General features: G+C 46.2%; 1 protein-coding gene across 2 annotated transcripts in view; it reads right to left on the bottom strand.

Annotated features, from left to right (window-relative positions):
• The window catches only part of LOC126189875 (E3 ubiquitin-protein ligase TRIM37-like), a 293715-nt gene that overhangs the window by 253642 nt on the left and 15943 nt on the right, over positions 1-24130 (bottom strand). For both annotated transcript variants that reach the window (XM_049930977.1, XM_049930976.1), the window contains exon 3: positions 5824-6034. In XM_049930977.1, the coding sequence (XP_049786934.1) occupies positions 5824-6034 (211 nt within the window). The remainder of the gene's footprint in view (positions 1-5823; positions 6035-24130) is intronic.

The raw sequence follows: 24130 nt of genomic DNA, 5'->3' as shown, positions 1-24130 counted from the left end.
AATCATGTTTGTGAACTGCTGAATTCTGACCACAGACTGAACATTGAACCAGATTATTTGGACAACATTGTTACTGATGACGAGACATGGACTTTTGCATATGACATGGAAACAAAGTGACGAAGTTCGGCATGACACATTTCAGTGTCATCAAAACATAAAAAGGCAAGCACGAGCCAATCCAACATGAAAATGATTATTTTCTTCTTCAACAGCAAGGGTGTGGAACACAGAGTTTGTACCCCAAGGACAGATCATTAATGGTCTTTCCTACATTTATGTACTGGAAAGGTTAAGAAGAAGGGTCCTCAGAGTGCAAAAGGACATGGCCGCTACCTGGCTGCTGCAGCATGAGAGCATGTCCAGCCCAACTTCTCTGTGCAACCGCGAGTACCCGGCCACGCACAACTCGGCAATGTTGCTGCAGCCACCCTGCAGTCCTAATCTCTCTCTGCCAGACTCCTTCCTGTTCCCAGGATTAAAATAGTGCTCAAAGAATGCTATTTTGAGAGCACTGAGGACATCCAAAAAGCTATGACAACACTCTTATATGAGGTTCTCGCCGAGGTCCTCCGGGAGTTTACAAATTATGGGTGAAGCGCTGGAAAAAATGTGTAGATGCTAATTATAACTACTTTGAAGGATTTTAGGATTTTAAAGATTTGTACATATATCACCAATAAATATTTTAATATTTCATGACTTTTTTGGCCCACCTTGTATGTCATATACACTTATCACTGCAGTAACAAATTACAGTAACAGTAAGATAATCATCATTGTTAAATGCAGAGCACAAGCATTTCCTTTATTTTGGTAATCATCTTTAATCAGTAAATAGAATGTTATAGATAAAAAAACTGTGTTCTGGTTTGTTTTCTCAAATAAACTTAAAAGATAAATGCAGCTACATATAACAACAAAACAAGGTTTTTTTTTTTTTTTTTTTTTCCTGAAAGGACAACATTTTCTGTCTTCACAGAAAAATTACTGCCCAGCCAGATACTGAGTAATGCACTGCAATATCAATGATGACAGTTACCACTGAAGGTGGAAATGTAGTCATTTCAAGTGTTTTGTGCTATTGTGGTGCTGGCCCAAAGAAAGGTAATCACTTTATTTTGCTGTTGAGAAGGAAAAAAAAATTATTATAAAGAAGTATCCTCCTGTTTTTGTGGCCTTCAGTCCGAAGACTGGTTCAATGCCTCTCTCAACACTAGTCTATCCTGCGCAAATATCTGTGGTGTTACATACCACACCAAAGGAATTGCTTGTATCTCTGTGTATTACCAATGAACGATAGTTGCAAATGAAGGCCATAAAGCTAGTTATAATGGAGGAGAGCACAAATACTGAGTAAATTTTTTATTGTATTTGTGCAAGGGGTGATACATGTCTTCAAGATGAACAGTGATTGGAATAACTTCCCAAAAGGACGTGTCTGTGCAGAAGCAAACAAACTCCTAGTATCACCAGCCTAATTTAGTGAAACTCCAAGTCCTCAGTGAATACATAAATCCTCAACAATATGAAGATGTTTGATCATACAGTGTAAGCTTTCACGGCCGGTACCGTCTTCACTTAAAACTTCCGGGCTGATAGACCGTGGTCGAAGTATAAAACTGTCTCCTGACGTTTCGTCTCCAACTGCGGGAGACGTCCTCGGAGGTAAGGCAGTTCGCCGCTTTACCTCTGAGGATGTCTCCCGCAGTCGGAGACGAAACGTCAGGAGACAGTTTTATACTTCGACCACGGCCTATCAGCCCGGAAGTTTTAAGTGACGATGAAGATGTTTGCTCAACAAATTAAATATTAATCAAATGTCATTCGTATTTTACTGTTCTTTGGATAGACTTGTGTGCAGAGGTTTCATGTCGGACATTCCGATTTGAAGTTTGAGGTCATCCAATGGATGTTTTATGTGTTTGTAGATACTATAAAGATCATATATATGAAAGAAAACTAGAAGCAGCAGTATTACTTTTCCTTACAGCAATAATCAAACAACAAAGTGACACTGCCTTTCATTGTCATATTCAAGGCAACACTCGAGCAAGTAAGAGGTACAGAAGAACAGTACTAAAGCTTCACTAAAGAAATCCCATCTGACTGAATAAGAATCCTAAACCTCCTCTTCTCTGAGTACCTCTGCTGCTTACATCCATCTGAACCTGTTTACTGTATTCAAACCTTGGTCTCCACCATACTTCCCTTCATTACCAAATTGTCCATTTCTTGGTGCCTCATAATGCCTATCAACCAATCCCTCCTTTTAGTCAAATTATGCTGTCAATTTCTTTTTGTTCAAGAGAAGCTTTCCTTGCTATTGACAGTCTACATTTCCTATCCTTTCCACTTTGACTACCATCAGATATTTTGAGGTAATTACATTAGGAATGGCAAATCTCCATGGTTTTATTTCTTCTCCCTGAACTTTAACTGCCCTTCCCAATTTTCCTTTGGTTTCATTTACTGCTAGCTCAACATATTGATGAAGGGTACAGGCTAAAATCCTGTCTCACATCCTTCTCACCAATGCTTCCTTTTAATGTCATCTGACTCTTACAACTGTAGTCCTGTTTCTGTACAAACTGTAGGTAGCCTTTTGCTCCTTTTGTTTAATCCCTTCTACCATCAAAATTTCAACATGGTTAAAAGATTTCTTTAAATCTGCATCTGCTATAAACATAGGTCGCCTTTCTTCAACCTCTCTTCTAAATTAGCTGTGGGATCAGAATTCCTTCGTATCTTCATTTCTCCGAAACTGATCTACCAGAGGTTAGCTTCTATCAGTTTTTATATTCCTCCATTAATAATTCATTACTGCATTTTGCAAACAAGATTTATTACATGGATGGTTTGGTAGTGTCAACGCTGTCAGCACTTGGCCTCCTTGAAATTGTAAATATTACATTCTTTTTTAAGTCTGAGGGCATTTCACCTGTTTCATCTATGTTGCAAACTAAGTGTAGTAGATTGATCATGACTAGCTCTCCCGAGGACCTCAATAATTATGGGGGAATGCTGTCTACTCCAGGGGCCTTCTTTTGACTTAGATGTTTCAGTCATCTGTTAAATTCTTCTCGGAGTATTGTATCTCCCTTATAATCTTCATTCACTTTCTTTTCTTTTTCTACATTGGCAGAAAAAAAATTAGTACATCCTTTCAGAAATTTTGAAGTCACTACAGACTTATTGCTGCGACACTGATTATGGTGTATGTTAAATGATTACATTTGAAGATAAATAGCACATGTGTTTCTGAGATACCAGGTATTGACCTATGCAGAAATATCTATATTAGTATGTGGTGTAGCCTCCACAGGCAGCAATGCAGGTGTTGACTCAAGCATCCAGTTGATCGTACGGACGGCAAATACTTTCCTGGGATGCGTTATGCCACATCTCCTCAACCTGTTCTCACAGTTTTGTAAGAGTGTGGGTTGACGAATCGCACAAGTCACTTCTTGTCCCATTATATCCCACACGTGATTGATCAGAGACAAGTCCAGAGACTGTGCTGGCCGAGGACATTGTTGCGTGTCTTGCAGAGCAGCATGTGGGTGAGACCCATCCTGTCAGAATACTACATCATCCTCCTCCTGTTGCAAGCAAGGCAAAAGAACAGGTCTAACAACTTTCTGCACATACTGAGCAATGATTACAATTCCCTACAGAAACAGCAAAGGTGAACAGGAGTTGTAGCTCATCACAACCGACCATAGGGCCTGGGGTGCGGCCAATGTGTCTTGGTCTTGAGCAAATGCACTGTACAAGACAGCACTCACTAGATCTATGTCGTACATGCCAACAACCACCACCTGCATGCAGGCAGAACCTGCTTTCATCACTGAAGGTCATGGCGCACCATTCCATCTTCCAAGTGGTCCTCTGACAGCACCAGTTGAACAGTGCACACTAATGCTATAGAACGAATTGAAGATGGGCTAAATATGTGAGCACTAGTAGTCTCACAGCTAATAACTGTGTTTGCAACAGTTTGTGTTGACACGTCTGGGCTCACCAGCCCTCTTATCTGTGATGTGGTAGCTGTCTGATCTGCCACTGCTGCCCTTACAATGCGACGATCCTGGTAGGCGTCTTTGGTGTGTCGACGTCCAGAACCTCGTGGATGAGTGTGAGAATATTCACATGACCACTGATACCAGTATCATTGCTCAAATGATGCAGCATGTCCAACGTATGTGGAAATTCTCTTCAGCTGGCTGTACGAAGCACAAGTGCATCTCCATGGCATTGTTGCTGTGTGCTTTGCATGTCTGCACCACACTGAGCCTTCTGGCTGTGAGCATTCTGTATTAAAGGGTAGACATAGATGGTGCTCTGGTAGCTATGTCACTAAACTGTCTGTTGGGTGATAATGTTGAAATCATTATTAGTATATCTACTATCCCCCATATGGTATATGCTGTCATTGAATCAAAATCAACATCATCTTTCCAGATGCACAATACCTCTTTTCTTTCTGACAGTGTATAGCACTGCCTTCAACCTCATTCCCCTTGTAGAGCCCTTCTATACAGTCTATCCACCTATCAGTGCCCCTTATTTGCTTAGTACTGACTTGCCATCTAAGATCTTGGCATTTGTATAATTGCTTCTCTCTTCTTCAAAGGGCTCTAATCTTCCGAAGGGAAGCACCTATCTATCTCCTTGCCATCCTTCTACGCCTTTAAATTTGTCCTCTAGCCATTCCTGCTTACCCATTTTGCATTTTTTTTGGCCATCTCATTTTTTAGACCTCCATATCCCTGATCTCCCTGCTTCATTTGCTGAATTTTTATATTCTCTCATTTTGTCAATTTAAATCAGTATCTCCTGCACCGTTCAAGAATTTCTACCAAATGCTCCTCCCACAATCTATGATCTCTCATTCCTTCAACTTGTCTAGAGCCATCTCTAATTTCCCAGCTTTTGCACTTTCTTCACTCTTAATCTCCAGTTCACAACCAATAAATTATTGTCAGAGTCCACATCTGCCTCTAGAAATTTCTCAATTTAAAATCTGATTTCTAAAGCTTGGTCTTACCATTATATAATCAATAATCTGTAACTTTCCATTGCCCTCGGTCTCTCCAATGTATACAACTCCCTTTCATGAATGTTAATCTATGTGTTAGCAATGAGGAAAATATGCTCTGTACAAAATTTTACTGCTGATTTCCCCTTATATACCTTTCTCCCAGCCTGTGTACTATTTTTTCCCTTTTCTTCCCTTTCCTACTACTGTCTCATCATCTCCCATCATAATTAAAATATCTTCTCAATTAACAGACAATTTCTCTTTATCTTCTCGTATATTCTTTCTACCTCTTTGTTGTCTGTGCAGCTAGTAGGCATATAAACTTTAACTAAGGTGGTGGTTGTCAGCTTCATGTCTGTCTTGGCTATGATGATACATTCACCATCCTCTGTTACATACAGAAAGTGTAACTACTGCACAGAACCCTAGTATCCTAAAAAAGACTAATGTTCCGCAACAAAATTCTTTCTGAAGATTTCTACCAGAAAATGTCAATATTTAGACACACTTGTAAAATGTGCCTTAGCAAGTACTGAATTTCAAGAGACAGAGATGGATAGAGAGGTATAAATGACACAAAACTTAAAATATGTCAGGTAAGAATTAGTGACTTCTTTCTTTACCCTCCTTAGACTACTTTATCGTATGTGATATTTTGTTTTCATTACTTTGTATTCCTTCACCAAATAACTACAAAATTGAAAAGTAGTACTTTCACAGCTGAATTTAAGTCTCAGCTTTAATTTATTCAAAAATCTGTAGTCAGTTTCTGTACCCACCACTTCTTGAATGAGGCTTATAAGTTCCATCAGACGACGTCTCAGTTGAGCCACTTCATCTCTGATCTTGCGCACATGTGATTCATATACCTCCTCAAGTGGTTTGAAGCAGTGTCCCGAGTGTGTGCCACCCCATAGTGCACATTGATGACAGATGCATCGTCCACAAGTCCAACAATACACAGATAATTTCTCTTTATGGGTTTCACACCTGGAAACCAAATGTCATATATTGATTTTGAACAGGTCACTTACAAAATTTACAGTTCTTAACACTGATGAAATTAGAGGAGCTCTAGGGTGCAAAAAAAAAAACCTATTGCCATCAGACTGAGCAAAGCTTCCTATCTGAATTTCATAGCTAGTATTTATAAAAACAGAAGGGAGACACAAATCTAATTAACATTTAAAGCATTTCATATAACCAACAGTCATTTTAAATACTGACACATTGAGTGAGAATACTAGAACAACCAAACCTATAGTTGGGTCATTCTGTGTCAAATGGTCCAACTTTAGGAATCATCTCCACTTTACCACCTCATATTCTATTCATATTCATTGAGTATCTTTTGACAGTGTACGACAGAGCCTTGATCAGATCGTTTCCTTTTCCTGGTGTAGCAAAAATACCAAACCAATTTTGCAAATTTTGGCTGTGTTCATCAGTCTCTTGGAAATTTCAAAAACTGCAGCTGTCTTTGCGATAGGCCAACTGTCTGGTACCAATACTAGATTTTAAATTTTTTCAGGGTACCTTAAACTACAGTTTTTCTTAATGTTCTGACAAGAATCCAAGAGAGTGAGTACAGCTTTCACACACGATTTACTGAACCTGAGAGCTGCTGTACTTAATTGAATGAAATCCACTTGCAAGTGCTTTTTTATTAGTTATCAAGTTCTGTACATGATAGACTTTACACTTGATGGTTGGTTGGTTGGTTGGTTGGTTGGTTGGGGAGGGGTTAAAGGGCTGAACACTGAGGTTATCAGTCCCTCAATCAAGGATTCGTTCATCCAGAGGTAACAACACCCATCAAGACTAAGATCGGATAAGGAAAGGATGTAAGAGTGGTAAAAGTGAGGCATTGAAAGCAATACTGATGCCAGAACTGAAAAACGAATTATGGAGAAGTAAAAGGATAGGGATCATATCAGTACATAGGTTACAGCAGACAAGTGGTCTCACAGGGCCCTACCATGGGAAGAGGGACCCCAACCCCATCCGACCCTGCCAACTGATATAGGGCAAAGACAGCAACAAAGTAAACAATGTCTTCTCATTGAGATATCCAGAACAGTAAATGGGAAAAGTCTAAAAATGTAAAGACATCAAGTGGACAATCATTAATAAAACAGGACGAGAGAAATAGTTAACGTAGCTGGTGGGGATCCCAATGGCTCTGCATGCAGAGTGAGGAGGCCTTCCTATTGCTGTCTTACCTTCAATCCATAAGACGCGACATGTTAAAGAGAGGGAGAGCACCCACTACTCAACAGAATGCTACCTATAAAAAGAAGAACAGGGCATGGCAGAAAATGAGGCAAACTGCATCTCAAGCAATTAAAACACAGGAAAAGGGAAATAGCAGGCAAGAGAGGCAAGGTTGAGGGTCCCCCAGCCACAGCATGCCATGGGAGATGAGAATAAAACCCAGTGTCACATAGAAAATGGAAAAGTAGTTCAATTGTCTGTGAGTTGTCCACCAAACATAAAAGGCAAAGAAATCTGAAGACCACACTTAGCATGCACAAATCTGCACCTCTGATCATCAATGTGAATGGGGACAAGTGATCATTTCTCCATCCAAATGGTCAGTCAGTTCATGCCCTGGGATACCAACTAGACTTGGGACGCAGAGAAAAACAACTAAGCAGGCAATATGACCATGTCCAATGAGAAGGTCACAAATAACAGAGACCACAGAGTGACAACAGTAACATCGATCAAAGGCCTGAGGACTACTCAGTGATTCACTACATATTAAATGCGGTCAAGGGAGGGCTCCATTACCAGCTATGAACTCTGCAGTGAAAACATAACTTATTCCCGGCAATGAATGATGTTCCTGACAAGCAGGAGATGAAAAATATATCCAGTCTTATTCATGGTTTCAGATCAATTACTGGAAAAGGTGGCAGCACAGTAACTCTAATGAAAAACTGAAAGGTACAAATTACAGAAAGGTTTTGTAATATTGTTGTTGTTGTGGTCTTCAGTCCTGAGACTGGTTTGATGCAGCTCTCCATGCTACTCTATCCTGTGCAAGCTTCTTCATCTCCCAGTACCCACTGCAACCTACATCCTTCTGAATCTGCTTAGTGTATTCATCTCTTGGTCTCCCTCTACGATTTTTACCCTCCACACTGCCCTCCAATACTAAATTGGTGATCCCTTGATGCCTCAGAACATGTCCTACCAACTGATCCCTTCTTCTGGTCAAGTTGTGCCACAAACTTCTCTTCTCCCCAATCCTATTCAATACTTCCTCATTAGTTATGTGATCTACCCATCTAATCTTCAGCATTCTTCTGCAGCACCACATTTCGAAAGCTTCTATTCTCTTCTTGTCCAAACTATTTATTCTCCATGTTTCATTTCCATACATGACTACACTCCATACAAATACTTTCAGAAATGACTTCCTGACACTTAAATCTATACCCGATGTTAACAAATTTCTCTTCTTCAGAAACGCTTTCCTTCCCATTGCCAGTCTACATTTTATATCCTCTCTACTTTGACCATCATCAGTTATTTTGCTCCCCAAATAGCAAAACTCCTTTACTACTTTAAGTGTCTAATTTCCTAATCTAATTCTCTCAGCATCACCAGACTTAATTCGACTACATTCCATTATCCTAGTTTTGCTTTTGTTGATGTTCATCTTATATCCTCCATTCAAAACGCTATCCATTCCATTCAACTGCTCTTCCAAGTCCTTTGCTGTCTCTGACAGAACTACAATGTCATCGGCGAACCTCAAAGTTTTTATTTCTTCTCCATGGATTTTAATACCTACTCCAAATTTTTCTTTTGTTTCCTTTACTGCTTGCTCAATATACAGATTGAATAACATTGGGGAGAGGCTACAACCCTGTCTCACTCCCTTCCAAATCACTGCTTCCCTTTCATGTCCCTCGACTCTTATAACTGCCATCTGATTTCTGTCAAATTATAAATAGCCTTTCGCTCCCTGTATTTTACCCCTGCCACCTTTAGAATTTGAAAGAGAGTATTCCAGTCAACATTGTCAAAAGCTTTCTCTAAGTCTACAAATACTAGAAACGTAGGTTTGCCTTTCCTTAATCTTTCTTCTAAGATAAGTCGTAAGGTCAGTATTGCCTCACGTGTTAAAGTATTTCTACGGAATCCAAACTGATCTTACCTGAGGTCGGCTTCTACTAGTTTTTCCATTCGTCTGTAAAGAATTCGTGTTAGTATTTTGCAGTTTTGGCTTATTAAACTGATTGTTCGGTAATTTTCACATCTGTCAACACCTGCTTTGTTTGGGATTGGAATTATTATATTCTTCTTGAAGTCTGAGGGAATTTTGCCTGTTTCATACATCTTGCTCACCAGATGGTGGAGTTTTGTCAGGACTGGCTCTCCCAGGGCCGTCAGTAGTTCCAATGGAATGTTGTCTACTCCGGGGGCCTTGTTTCGACTCAGGTCTTTCAGTGCTCTGTCAAACTCTTCACGAAGTATCGTATCTCCCATTTCATCTTCATCTACATCCTCTTCCATTTCCATAATATTGTCCTCAAGTACATCGCCCTTGTATAGACCTTCTATATACTCCTTCCACCTTTCTGCTTTCCCTTCTTTGCTTAGAACTGGGTTTCCATCTGAGCTCTTGATGTTCATACATGTGGTTCTCTTATCTCCAAAGGTCTCTTTAATTTTCCTGTAGGCAGTATCTATCTTACCCCTAGTGAGATAAGACTCTACATCCTTACATTTGACCTCTAGCCATCCCTGCTTAGCCGTTTTACACTTCCTGTCGATCTCATTTTTGAGACGTTTGTATTCCTTTTTGCCTGTTTCATTTACGGCATTTTTATATTTTCTCCTTTGATCAATTAAGTTCAATATTTCTTCTGTTACCCAAGGATTTCTACTAGCGCTCGTCTTTTTACCTAATTTATCCTCTGCTGCCTTCCCTACTTCATCCCTCAAAGCTACCCATTCTTCTTCTACTGTATTTCTTTCCCCCATTCCTGTCAATTGTTCCCTTATGCTCTCCTTGAAACTCTGTACAACCTGTGGTTCTTTCAGTTTATCCAGGTCCCATCTCCTCAAATTCCCACCTTTTTGCAGTTTCTTCAGTTTTAATCTACAGTTCATAACCAATAGATTGTGGTCAGAGTCCACATCTGCCCCTGGAAATGTCTTACAATTTAAAACCTGGTACCTAAATCTCTGTCTTACCATTATATAATCTATCTGAAACCTGTCAGTATCTCCAGGCTTCTTCCATGTATACAAACTTCTTTTATGATTCTTGAACCAAGTGTTAGCAATCATTAAGTTGTGCTCTGTGCAAAATTCTACCAGGCGGCTTCCTCTTTCGAATTCCAGTCACCCATTACTATTAAATTTTCGTCACCCTTCAGTATCTGAATAATTTCTTTTATTTCATCATACATTTCTTCAATTTCTTCGTCATCTGCAGAGCTAGTTGGCATATAAACTTGTACTACTGTAGTAGGTGTTGGCTTCGTATCTATCTTGGCCACAATAATGAGTTCACTATGCTGTTTGTAGTAACTTACCTGCATTCCTATTTTCCTATTCATTATTAAACCTACTCCTGCATTACCCCTATTTGATTTTGTGTTTATAACCCTGTAGTCACCTGACCAGAAGTCCTGTTCCTCCTGCCACCGATCTTCACTAATCCCCACTATATCTAACTCTAACCTATGCATTTCCCTTTTTAAATTTTCTAACCTACCTGCCCGATTAAGTGATCTGACATTCCACGCTCCGATCCGTAGAATGCCAGTTTTCTTTCTCCTGATAACGACATCCTCTTGAGTAGTCCCCGCCCGGAGATCTGAATGGGGGACTATTTTACCTCCGGAATATTTTACCCAAGAGGATGCCATCATCATTTAATCATACAGTAAAGCTGCATGCCCTCAGGAAAAATTACGGCTGTAGTTTCCCCTTGCTTTCAGCCGTTCGCAGTACCAGCACAGCAAGGCCGTTTTGGTTATTGTTACAAGGCCAGATCAGTCAATCATCCAGACTGTTGCCCTTGCAACTACTGAAAAGGCTGCTGCCCCTCTTCAGGAACCACGCATTTGTCTGGCCTCTCAACAGATACCCCTCCGTTGTGGTTGCACCTACGGTACAGCTATCTGTATCGTTGAGGCACACAAGCCTCCCCACCAACGGCAAGGTCCATGGTTCATGGGGGGAGGGTCTTGTAATAGATCAGTCTAGGTTGGCGCCCAGGCCACAGATTAGGACTGGTCTTGTAATAGATCAGTCCTAATCTGTGGCCTGGGCGCCAACCTAGAGGGGGTGTGCAGTAAAATATGGACAGTACATTATAAGGAGGTGACACAGGTCCTGGAAGAGGGCTGTGAGGTGGATTCCACCTGGTAATCCCACCTGAGGAAGGGTGTCAGCAGCTCCATTCCCTTATATGCAAAAAGAACAGCATGTGTTGGAAGCTCAAGAAATTTTTGAAAGGTGTTTACATACGAGACCGAGAATTGGTACTGTCAGAACCAAAGAGGGACGAAATATCCACAATTTCAGTAAGGAGACAGTCTATGAGACTAGTCCAGAAGGTGCCAGTGGCCAAACGAACTTCACAATGATGGGCAGGGTCTAAGAATTGCAAAGCTGAAGGTGCAGCAGTCATAAACCTGGCAACCACAGTACGAGCAGCTCTGGACCAGAACCTGATAGGTACAGAGAAAAGTAGCATAATCCACACCCCAATAAGTATGTGCAAGGAAGCACAGAGTGTTAGACTTCCACATGCAGCTAGCTTTTAGAGGACAAATATAGGGCAGCCAAGTCAGATTTTGTCAAAAGATCAGTCTCAAAATATCAAGACTATGCAAGAATGTTGAAGCACTGGGTACCCAAGTAGAGTTCTGGGTCAGGACGTACTGTGGAGTGACAACAGATACGGGTGTCCCACATTTTTGCAGGGGAGAACTGGAAACCATGGGACAACACCCAAGCACGGGCTAGTTGGACGGTATTCAACCAAGGCTAAAGTGGGAACTGTGCCAAATGCAAAAGTCTTAGACATACATTGTGGAGGTGACCAGTGAACCTCTTGCACACTGATGGTGATGACGAGCATGACATTCAGCATGAGTCCAGCAGGATGCCATCCATTTGGATCTGTGAAGAGCTAAGTGTAGCACCAACTCCAACCCAAAACATCCGGTGGGATAAAACTGACAATCAAAAATCAGTAAAGAGCCTCTAAAGTCCTGGTCATGGAGGGTAAGTAAAACGTGACAGCACCAAGCAGTTTGTTGGTTGGTTGGTTTAAAAGAGGGGCGGGGGAGGGAGGGGGGGGGGGGGGGACCAACTGCTATGTCATCGGTCCCTCGTTCCAATTAAAATAATTCCACAAGGGTGGGAGTAAAATAATCGAGATATACAAAACACAGCTGGAAAAGAGGAGAAAACCATAAGAATGACAGAAGGGCAACAAATACTAAAGTGGACAAAATTGGACAAGAAAATCAGAGAGGCGCAAAAAACATGTAGAAGAGATCAAAACAAGAGAGCAGATTACCGTGGGTGACTGACCATGAGAATAGAAAGGAGAAGCCAGCCACTCTGCAACACACTAAAACCGCCACCCTAAAAGCACTAAGGTGGAGGACACTGTGGGAAAAAGGACATGCGCTAAAACTTAGATCAAATGATAAAACCCACTCTCATGAAGAAAATGTAAAACTAAAGCTGCTGTTGAGGCATTGTCGCCCAACAGCAAAGGTAGGGTGCTGGGAAAATTAAAATTCCGCCACAGAGAGGCTAAAAGCGGGCAGCCCAGCAAGAGGTGGACGACCGTCACTTGTGAGCCACAGCGACACCAAGGAGGTTCCTCATGATGGAGGAGGTAACCATGCTTTAGCCACATATGGCCAATGTGGAGGTGGCAGAGGACAACTGGTTCCCTGCATGAGGACCGCACAAAAGACTTCCACACATTTGTAGTCTCTTTAATGACACACAGTTTGTTGTGTGTATTGTTATGCCATTCTGTCTCCCAAAGCCGAAAAACCCTGTGGCGTAAGGCAGAACGCAGGTCAGTTTCGGAGATGCCCATCTCCAGAAGCAGTTTCTGTCTAGCCTGTTTGGCCAGCCTCTCGGCAAGTTAGTTGCCTGGGAGTCCAACGTGTCCCGGGGGTCCACACAAACACCACTGCTCGACGGGATCGTTCCAGGGCATAGTTGGACTCCAGAATGCATGCTACCAAAGGATGGCAAGGGTAGCACTGGTGGACAGCCTGTAGGCTGCTCAAGGAGTCAGTACACAGGAGAAATGACTCGCCAGGCCATGAGCGGATGTGCTCAAGAGCACGAGATATGGCCGCCAGCTCTGAAGTGAAAACACTGCAGCCATCTGGCTAGGAATGCTGTTCAATATGTCCTCCATGAACATACGCAAAGCCCACATGACCATCAGCCGTCGAGTCATTGGTGTAAACCACTTCATGGCCCCAGTACATGTTGAGAATCAAGAGGAAGTGATAGCAGAGAGCCGCCGGGTTAACGGAGTCCTTTGGGACATGCGAAAGGTCCAGAACAACTTGCAGCCTAGGTGTACACCATGGAGGTGAACGTGAATGTGTCTCAAGAAGAGGTGGTAATGGGAACGACTCCAGTTCAGAAAGAAGGGACTGGACATGAACCATAATCGTAAGCCCTGACCTGGGCCGTCAGCGCGGGAGATGAACCGCCGTGGTTGGGAAAAGGAGACGGTAGCTAGCTCAGATGCGCAAGAGAACTATGAATGTGTGCAACGTAACTGGCGAGCAGGAGTGCACGCCTAAACTTCAATGGAGGGAAGGGCGCCGCCAAACTGTAAGCCAGACTCCCACACTCAAGGCGGAATTGAACAAGGGCTCTGTTGAGCTGCATATGCATAGAGCGATCTGCACTCCAGTTGGTGTTCCTCAGGAAGCAGAGGGCATTGAGATGCTGCCAGCACTTCCACTTAAGCCAACGAAGGTGAGGTAGGCAAGTCAATCGGGTGTCGAAAACCAGTCTTAAGAATCAGTATGTCTCCACTACAGTGAGTGGATCGTCATTAAGATAAAAGTTCTGGTTCTGGATGAACAGTGCAATGCTGACAGAAATGTACAACATACGACTTCGTGGCTGACAACTGGAAGCCGTGGGCTAGAGGCCATGACTGCGCCTTGTTTATAGCTCCCTGTAGACGTCGCTCAGCAACACCAGTACTGGAGGAGCAGTACGAAATGCAGAAGTCACCACATAAAGAGAAGGTGAGACTGACAGCCCTACAGCTGCTGGTGGACTGTTAATAGCTACTAAAAATAGATAGATGGTTGGTTTGTGGGGGTTGAAGGGACCGACTACAAAGGTCATTGGTCCCTTCACTAAAAATAGAGAGACACTCAATACGGAGCCCTGTGGAATGCCATTCTCCTGGAATATGGGGGTAACTATGGGAGGCACCAGAGCAACAGGAAGTTTTGGATAAAAATTTGGAGTGGACCCTGTATACCCCACTCATGTAATGTGGCAAGGATATGCTGTCGCCAAGTCATGTCGTATGCTTTAGGAAAGTCAAAAAAGACAGCAACCAGATGTTGGCATCTGGAAAAGGATGTTTGTATGGCAGACTCGAGGGACACAAGATTATCAGTGGTAGCACGACCCTGGCGGAAGCCACCCTGACGTGGAACCAGTAGGCCACATGACTCCAGAACCCACCCACACCGCCGACACACCATATGTTCCAGCAGCTTGCAACGAAAATTCGTGAGGCCGATGGGCCAGTAGCTATCCACATCAAGCGGTTTTTGACCAGGTTTGCGCACCGGAATGATTGTGCTCTCCTGCCATTGCGATGGGAAGATGCCATTGCACCAGATCCAGTTGAAGATGACAAGGAGCTGTCACTTGTCAGACAAGAGATGTTTAATCATCTGACTGTGGATCCGATCCGGCCCAGGAGCTGTATCGGGGCAATATGCAATGGCACTGAGAAGCTCCCTCTGTACTTGGGGCGTTATAGGGTTCACTGTGCATGAAGTGAACAAGAGGACTTTCCTTTCCATCCGCCGTTTGAGGGTGCGAAAGGCTGGGGGGTAGTTCTCCAACACTGGGGTCTGGTACCGAAAAAGACGTCTTATCTTCATCCAGAAGGTGACGTATGGCACCCAATGGTTGACACATACCTCTCCTAACACTCCCGTTCCAGTTGTTTTATAAGCTGGTAAGTGTGGGCACGGAGCAGCTTAAAGGCTATTAGGTGCTCTAGAGAAGGGTGCTGCTAATATCACTGTAGAACTCGCCGATGCTCTTTAATTGCCCCAGCGACATCCGCTGACCACCAAGTGACAGTCTTTCACCAGGAGTACCCTGTTGAATGAGGGATCGCATTTTCTGCCGCAGAAAGGATTGTTGTAGTGACCTGTTCAATGACAGCATCAATGGCACTATGTGGGGGAGATCCAGTGGTGACAGCAGAGGTGAAGGCTTCCCAGTCTGCCTTGTTTAAAGCCCATCTGGGTAGGCATCTGTGGGCATGATGCCGGGGCAGTGACAGGATAATGGGGAAGTGATCACTTACCACACAGGTCGTCATGTGCTATCCAGTGGATAGATGGGAGAAGTCCTGGGCTGCAAATTGATAAATATATGGCTGAGTAACTACCATGAGTCACAGTGAAATATGTGGCGGCCCCAGTATTTAAGAGGCTGAGGTCAAACCGAGAGATCAATGACCGAATATGTGCGATGTGCCACACTGAAATGTGTAGGGGGTACCTGTGTTTAAGAGGCAGAGGTTGAGTTGTGACAGTAAATTTTCGGCCTCCTTACCTTGACCAGTAAGCATAGCGCCTCCCCACAAAAGGTTATGCGCGCTAAAATCTCCCAAAAGTGGGAAAGGTTTAGGGAGTTGATCAGTTAGTGCAGCCAATACGTACAGGGGTACTGCACCATCTGGAGGGAGGTACACATTGCAAACAGTTATTTCCTGCGTCGTCTGTATCCTGACAGCCACAGCTTCGAGAGTAGTTTGAAGGGGCACAGGTTCACTACATACCAGGTTTCCTGGAGGGCAATGCAGAATGCAGGTGTAAAGCTTAACAGCTGCCGGCAACTTAGCCAGGTCGTGGGAAAAATCGCCTCAATTCCACTGCAGAATCACGTGATCGTGAGACTGGGAAGGCATGAAGCACTCAATGAGGCAGTCTACACCTCAGGGTCACCTGCTGCCACCAGATGAGTACCTGTACGATCAACATCCATTGTGTCTAAGGGCCCGATGAGATCTATGTCCTCAGCAGATGCCAGAATCTCCACATCATCCCCAGACACAGAGCTTGTAGGTAGTGGTGGTGTGAGTGCCACCACAGTGCCTTGGTTCTTGGGGGTCTTTTTCTTTAAGGTTTCTCTTGCTGCTCCTTAGGTTTGTCCGGCTGGGAGGGCATAACTGATTCAGTCTCAGGGACTGAGGAGGACCGTGAAGCCTTATGACCAACTACCTGTGGTTGCTTCAGCCACTGGTGGGTGTCAGCTTTGCCACTGGTAGGAACCTGGGAAGGGAGGGACCCAAGGAATCCCTTCCTGGTGAGAGGAGCCGATGAAGACTTGTGCTTCTCCGGCTGAGACGTGGGGACGGACGTCCCTGATGGTTGGGGGGATGTTGCTCCTGAAGGAGGTTGTGCAGGAGCAATGGGAGGGATGTGCCCCCCACCATCAATGGGGCAGGTGGAGTCTCACGGCTCTGACAGCCAACTATACGCGGCAGAACAGAAGATGGTAGAACCATTGTCGTAGTGCCGGCGTAGGTTGGCATTATATGCACGGGATGTAGCCTCTCATATTTTCTCTGAGCCTCAGTGTAGGTCAGTCGATCCAGGGTCTTGTATTCCATTATTTTTCCTTCTTTCTAGAGAATCCTGCAGTCTGGGGAGCAAGGCGAATGGTGCTCTCCACAGTTGACACAGATGGGAGGCGGGGCACAGGGAGTATTGGGTTGTGAATGAAGTCCACAATCCCAACAGGTGGCACTGGAAGTACAGCAGGAAGACATATGGCTGAACTTCCAGCACTTAAATCACTGCATCAGTGGAGAGATACAAGGCTTCACACCACAGCAGCAGACCATCACCTTGACCTTCTTGGGTAATGTGTCACCTGAGAAGGCCAAGATGAAGGCACTGGTGGCAACCTTATTATCCCTCTGACCCGGTGGATGCGCTGGACGAAATGAACACCTAGCCGCTCTTAACAGGCACGCAGCTCATCGTCAGATTGCAAAAGAAGCCCCCTGTGAAATATGACACCCTGGACCATATTTAAGCTCTTATGGGACATGATGGAAACAGCAACATCCACCAGCTTGTCACAGGCAAGTAGTGCCCATGACTGGGCAGAGAATGCTGTTTTGATCAAGACCAACCCTGACTGACCTCAACCTCCCCAAACTTGTCCTCTAAATGCTCCGCAAAAGACTAAAGTTTCATTGACAAGAAATATTCCACATCAACTCTCATATATACAAGGTACCGGGGTGAATAAGCTTCGCTGCCATTCCTTGGCCTGGCGTTCCTCCCATGGTGTGGCCAGGGAGGGGGGGAGGGGAGGGCGATCTGGGGTCGTATTTCTTAGCACTGAAGTTAGGCCTTTACCGCTTAGAGACTGCTGGTGTTTGACCACCAGCAAGAGATGACGTACTACACTTCATTGCATGTCATCCACCCTGATGCCACCTACTCCGACCATGGGCCCTCCCCACAGGCGCTACCCAGCCGCAGCAAAGGCCACCTGGCAGGATGGCCATTGCCGGGAGTCCCAATGCCCCAGGGTGACGGGCATCTACTCCTTGCTATAAATGTGGAGTTAGTGACACAGGCATCAGCAGAGCGATCCCTGTGTGGTCAGGGAGCTACAACCGACAGGGTATATGGCACGTGGTGGCCCAACCACAACGGACTGGCTACCGTGCTGGATATCAGGTGCAAATGAGCTAGAAGTCCATTATCATCGACAGTGCAGAAGGCGATACTGCACAGAGGATGGAGGAGAACACACCCAGGAGGGGAGGGTACCTCAACCAACAGCTGGAGAGTAAGTGGAAGCGCAGATTCATGTCAACGAAGAATGCAAGAGGTCTCGGCGCATGATGGACACTACGCATCATGTAAGGCGCCATTCTCCAACTGGCTTTCTCTTTGGGAAAATTTTGAGGACATTCACATACAAAGCAGGGTTGACCAATGGTCTGATAGAGAGCGATGAGAAACACTTAATACGAAGCCGTGTGGAATGCCATTCTCCTGGGTCTGTGGAGAGCTGACAATGGTGCCAACCTGAACTCTGAATGACTGGTGGGACAGGAATCTGCGAATAAAAATCGGGAGGGGGATACAAAGACCCCACTCATGGAGCATGAGCAAGCTGTCGTATGCTTTACGAAGATTGAAGAAAACTATGACAAGTTGGCAACGCTGAGAAAAGACCTGCCACACTGCAGTTTAGAGTCAAAGCAGATGATCAATCTGAGACCACCCCTCCTGAAAGCCCCACTGACAACCTGACAAACAAGGTGTAAAAACGATGTGGGAGATATATAAAGGTCAATCACCATAATGGAAAGCCCAGCAGGATAATTTAGCCATTGGGAAGTGGGAATGGAATGAAAGAATCAACATGAAGTGGTCGTATCACAGAGGTCATCATGTGGCGAAGAACATAAGGAAGAGCAGGGTAACTGAGTGAAAGATCAATGACAGAGAAAGTGCCATATGCAGAACTAAAAGGAGAAGGGGAATCATGATTAAGAAGACAAAGGTCGTGGACCATAAGAAACTGGTCAATAACGAGCCCCCAACTAGATGAAAAATCACTGCCCCACGAAAGGTGATGATCATTAAAGTCCCTGACGAGAAAGAAGGGAAGGGAGAATTGCTGAAGGAGGGCAGTTAGGTCAGCCTGTCAGATGGAAGATGGAGACTGCAAACAGTGACTGCGGAGTCCAAGTGAATCCATACAGCAACCGCTTCCAGTGAGCTATGAAGGGAGATCCATGTACTAACAATGGCTGTATGCGCCAATGTACAAATGCCACCAGAAGCCCTCAATGGGCCAACCTGGTTCCAACAAGAAGCATGGAACTCACAAAGGGTCGGTGAGTGATCATCAGTAAAATGAGATACCTGGAGAATGACAGTAGCTGGCGAATAAAAGGAAATAATGGATTGCAACTCTGTGAGGTGACTGTAGTACTCATTACAGTTCCATTGGATAACCATGGAATGGGAATCCAAATGGGATGTGAATGGGCTGGAGCAATCGCACTGCTGGGTTGCCATCCGCCACCAACGATGACGGGGTAACATCCACAAATAAGTGGTCAGACTCGGGTTGCAAGGGGGGAGATCGCACTTCTGGGTGGCACCAGGGGAGGCAGTTGCTTGTCCTGGGGCTTATGTTTCTTCCTCTTCTCTTTCATTAGTCTAATAGAGTGGGACAAAGAGGAAGAGCAGGCTTTGGCAAGATCTGAAACTGAAAAAGAGAAAGCAAACTGAGGGCACACAAACTGTGGATCCTACAGCCAAGTTGTCGCATAGGGCCTTCAGTCTAGGTGATACCAGGGGAAGGTGGTCCCAGGAGGGAGCCTCATCACCTGTGGGCACTGAAAAAAGGGGACACTCCTCCAGTCGAAGGGGGGGAGCAGTACCCAGATGGGAAGGCATGGGATCTGCAGGGGACGGCAAGAGGATTGGAGATGAGGCTCGTGTAGTAACCACAACCAACAACGGGAATGCCTTGGGCTGCGGATCGGAGCCGCCAGGTGGGGAAGCCGCCGGCGGTGGAGCACGCACCACTGGGTAAACACAGGACGAGTCAGACGACAGACCAACGACAACTGACAACCAGCGACCACGACCGACTATGAGCGACACAACAAGGAAGAGAGAAACAACGGAGGCTTGTGGAAACCACAACACCAAACGCCAAATGTAAATCCACTCGGAACCAGAGCCAGTCAAATGTCAACAACGAGCAACAACCAGAACGCAGTACCGCCGAGATAGAAACAATATCCAGAGCGAGTACCAGACTGGCTGGACTAGGGCAGAGCGGGTCCCTATATACGAAACCAGAGGGAGCGGCTATTGGCCGCTGCCTGCACATGGCTTAGCGGTGGCGCCCTCGCTGCGCGGAATAGCCGCTGCAGAGGTGGAGCCCTCTATGGGCTGACCACATCCATTTGTTCTGCCGCGTGTTCGACTTCCGCGGCGGAAGGTACTGGGTGTTGGACAGGGTGCGAAATATTGTGGAGGACTAGCCTGATGACGGGCACATGCTGTGCAACCACGGACCAGGTGCTCAATGTCTCCATCGTTCCCTGGCCAATAGACATGTCGTCGAGCCAACGCCTTCATGCGAGACATCCCCCAGTGTCCGCGGTGTAGTAAGTGCAGGACGCGGTGGCGTAAGTCCGGAGGGGTGATCACCCGATGGGCATCCGAGTCCGTGGACAACAGGAGGACGTCCTCCACCACCGAAAGTCTGTGTGAGACGTGATGCCACGGGCTGAAGTCAGTTTCCAAACGTCGGGTAAGGTAGGGAGGCCAACCATGTGTCACATAGCAGAGGACTTGCCGCAGAATGGGGTCCCTGCACGTGGAAGCGGCAATTTGCGTGGCTGACAGAGGAAATCCATCGAGAGTCTCCCAGCAGGCAGAGTCGATGTGGAAGCACAGGACTTCCTGCTGGTCGAACACCGGATCGGGTCCTGCTGGGAGACGCGACAAGGCATCTGCATTAGTGTGTTGACTGGTGGGTTTATAGCGGATGGTGTAAGTGTAATTATGCAAGAACAATGCCCAGCACTGAAGACGCTGAGCCGTCCATTCTGGGAGGTGCGAATGGGGCCCGAAAACCGACACTAAGGGCTTGCGATCAGTGAGGAGGGTGAACTGCACCCCAAACAGGTAAATGCGAAATTTCTGAACTTCAAAAATAATGGCAAGAGCCTCCTTTTCGATCTGAGAGTAATTCCTTTGCGCAGTGGTTAACGTCTTGGATGCATATGCCACAGGTTGTTCCGACCCATCCTCATTCCTGTGTGCCAGGACTGCCCCAATCCCGTACGCTGAGGCATCGGCCGCCACCACCAAGGGACGATCCCAAGAGAAAGGCGTCAGGCAAGGGGCAGATTTCAGCATCGTCTTCAGGCGGGTGAAAGCCTGATCGCAGGCAGAATTCCACGTGTAAGGTACCCCTTTGTGACGCAGGCGATTTAGGGGATGGGTGATGTGGGCGGCTTGGGGTAAGAACTTTAAGTAATAATTGACTTTCCCCAAAAATACCTGGAGTTCGAATAAGTTTTGTGGACGGGGAAGGGCATCGATGGCTGCGACATTGCAGTTCGAAGGGCGAATGCCGTCTTTACTGAGCCAATGTCCTAAGTACTCCACTTCCGGTTGAAAAAAACTACACTTCTCCAGTCAACAACGTAAACCCACAGCCTGCAGGGCGTGCAATAATATACTGAGGTTGCCCAGATGTTCCTGGCGCGTGCGCCCCATGACTAAGATATCATCAAGGTTATTGACGCAAGCCAGTATTGGTTGCGTAAGTTGCTCGAGATACCGCTGGAAAATCGAAGGGGCAGAGGAAATGCCAAACGGAAGACGCTTGTATTTATAAGAGACCGAAAGGTGCGTTGCTGATGACGATGGCCTGCGATTCCTCATCCAATGGCAATTGGTGATAGGCTTCTGCCAGATCAATCTTAGAAAAGTACTCGCCGCCTGCCAGTTTAGCGAGAAGGTCTTCCTGTCGAGGAATGGGATAAGTTTCAACAAAAGACTAAGCGTTGACCGTAGCCCCAAAATCGCCACAAAGACAAAGCGATCCATTGGGTTTCTTGATGACCACTAAGGGCGTTGCCAAGGCACTCGATTGTACTGGCTCAATAACCCCCGCAGCCTGGAGCCGATCGAGTTCCTGCTTGACGGCCGCACGCAAAGCTACCGGGATAGGCCGAGCCCGACAAAAGCGAGGCCGTGCGTTCGGCAGTAAAGTGTTGTGTGCCTGGAAATTGGAAGCGCAGCCCAGGTCTGCCGAAAACAGGGAGGAAAAAGACGCTCACAGATCGTCTAGGTCCTGAAATAGAACCGTAGTTGAAACGAACTGCACTTCGTCTTGAATGGAAAAGCCAAACCATGTAAACGCATCTAGTCCAAAAATGTCCAAAGCCGACGGGTGGTCCACCACAAATAGGGTAATTGGCCGGGGAACGTTTTTGTAGATGGCCATGACAGAAAACTGCCCACAGAGAGGGATGGAACCATCGCCGTAGGCGACCAACCTCTGAGAGGGTGGGGACAATTCTGGAGACCCGAGACGTGCATACGCCGTCAGATTGACCAAAGAAACTGTGGCCCCCGTATCGACCTGGAAACGGACGTCCTCGTTAAAGATGCGTAGGGTGAGGAATAACTTTTGAGTCAATGTGTCGGTCCGAGCGGCAACTGCGTGTAAAGCATGGATGGCCTCCTGTTGGCCCGCAGTGGCGGGATGGGGGCGGGTCGAGCGGCTACGACACACAGAACGAAGGTGGCCCTCTTTCTCACAGAGCGAACAGGTCTTCCAGCGATGGGGACAGTCAGCTCGAGTGTGGACCGAGAAGCACTGGGGGCACAACGGGAGGGGGCCACGCAGCCGACGTCGAGGGGTGACCGGCAGTTCGGACGCCATAGAGACGTCAGACAGTGAGGAATCTCAACAGCGGTGCCCTCTGGAGACTGCGCCCCATCGGCGGCGAGGAGTGGAGCAGGAAGTGGAATCGACGGCTGCCACCTGGGGCCGCGCCATGAGACGTTCGTTCACCGCTTGAGCAATTTCGAAGGAATGGGCAATACGCAGAATGTCTTCCAACGAGGGGTTGTCCAACTTTAACGCCGCAGTGCGGACCTCTGGATCGGGTGCCAGTTGAACGACCACGTCCCAAATTAACGAATCTGCATATGACGCCTTGCACTGCTGATTGGTGCACGTGAAGATGCATTTGCGGCTGAGGCCTTGCAAATCCGTCACCCAGGAACGGTAGGACTGACCCGGCTGCTTGTGGTATTGATGGAATTCCAAGCGAGACGCAACCACATGGTATCGCTGGGAATAATAGTTAGCAACACACAGATCTCGTGGAAGGAGAGAGCCACGGGGGCGGCCAACGGTGCCAACTTGTGGAGCAAGAATAACGTGTCCGGTGAGGCCCAAGACAAGTACAACGACCGCTGCAGAGAGTCATCTGACACCTGAAAGGCCGTGAAATGTTGCTTCAAATGATGCAGGTATGTTTCCCAATTCTCTTTTGCGTCGTTGAACGGTGAGAATGACGGCGGACGTGGGAATGTGTCTGAAAACTGGGCACCTGGGGAAAGAGGTTGGAGGGAATCCCGCTTATTGACCCTGTCCGAGAGCAACTGCAGTGAGGTCTGTAAGACCTCCAACTGCTGCTGCTGCTGCTGCTGCTGCTGTCGCATGAGCTGCTGCTCTTGCTCTAAGAGAGTGAGTAATTTCTCTTCCATACTCCTATGTTCCGTTTACCTCGTCGCCAAATGTAGTAACCACAACCAACAGCGGGAGTGCCTTGGGCTGCGGATCGGAGCCGCCAGGCGGGGAAGCTGCCGGCGGTGGAGCACGCACCACCGGGTAAACACAGGACGAGTCGGACGACAGACCAACGACAACTGACAACAACCGACCACGATCGACTATGAGCGAGACAACAAGGAAGAGATAAACAACGGAGGCTTGTGGAAACCACAACACCAAACACCATATGTAAATCCACTCGGAACCAGAGCCAGGCAAATGTCAACAACGGAGCAATGACCAGAATGCAGTACTGCCGAGATAGAAATGAAATTCAGAGCGAGTACCAGACTGGCTGGACTAGGGCAGAGCGGATCCCTATATACAAAACCAGAGGGAGCGGCTATTGGCCGCTGCCTGCACGTGGCTTAGCGGTGGCACCCGCGCTGCGCGAGAGCCGCTGCACGGAATAGCCCTCTATGGGCTGACCACGTCCATTTGTTTTGC

The sequence above is a fragment of the Schistocerca cancellata genome, chromosome 1 (genome assembly GCF_023864275.1).
Source record: "Schistocerca cancellata isolate TAMUIC-IGC-003103 chromosome 1, iqSchCanc2.1, whole genome shotgun sequence".
In the NCBI taxonomy this organism is placed as follows: Eukaryota; Metazoa; Arthropoda; class Insecta; order Orthoptera; family Acrididae; genus Schistocerca; species Schistocerca cancellata.
This window is presented reverse-complemented; position numbering and strand designations above follow the sequence as displayed.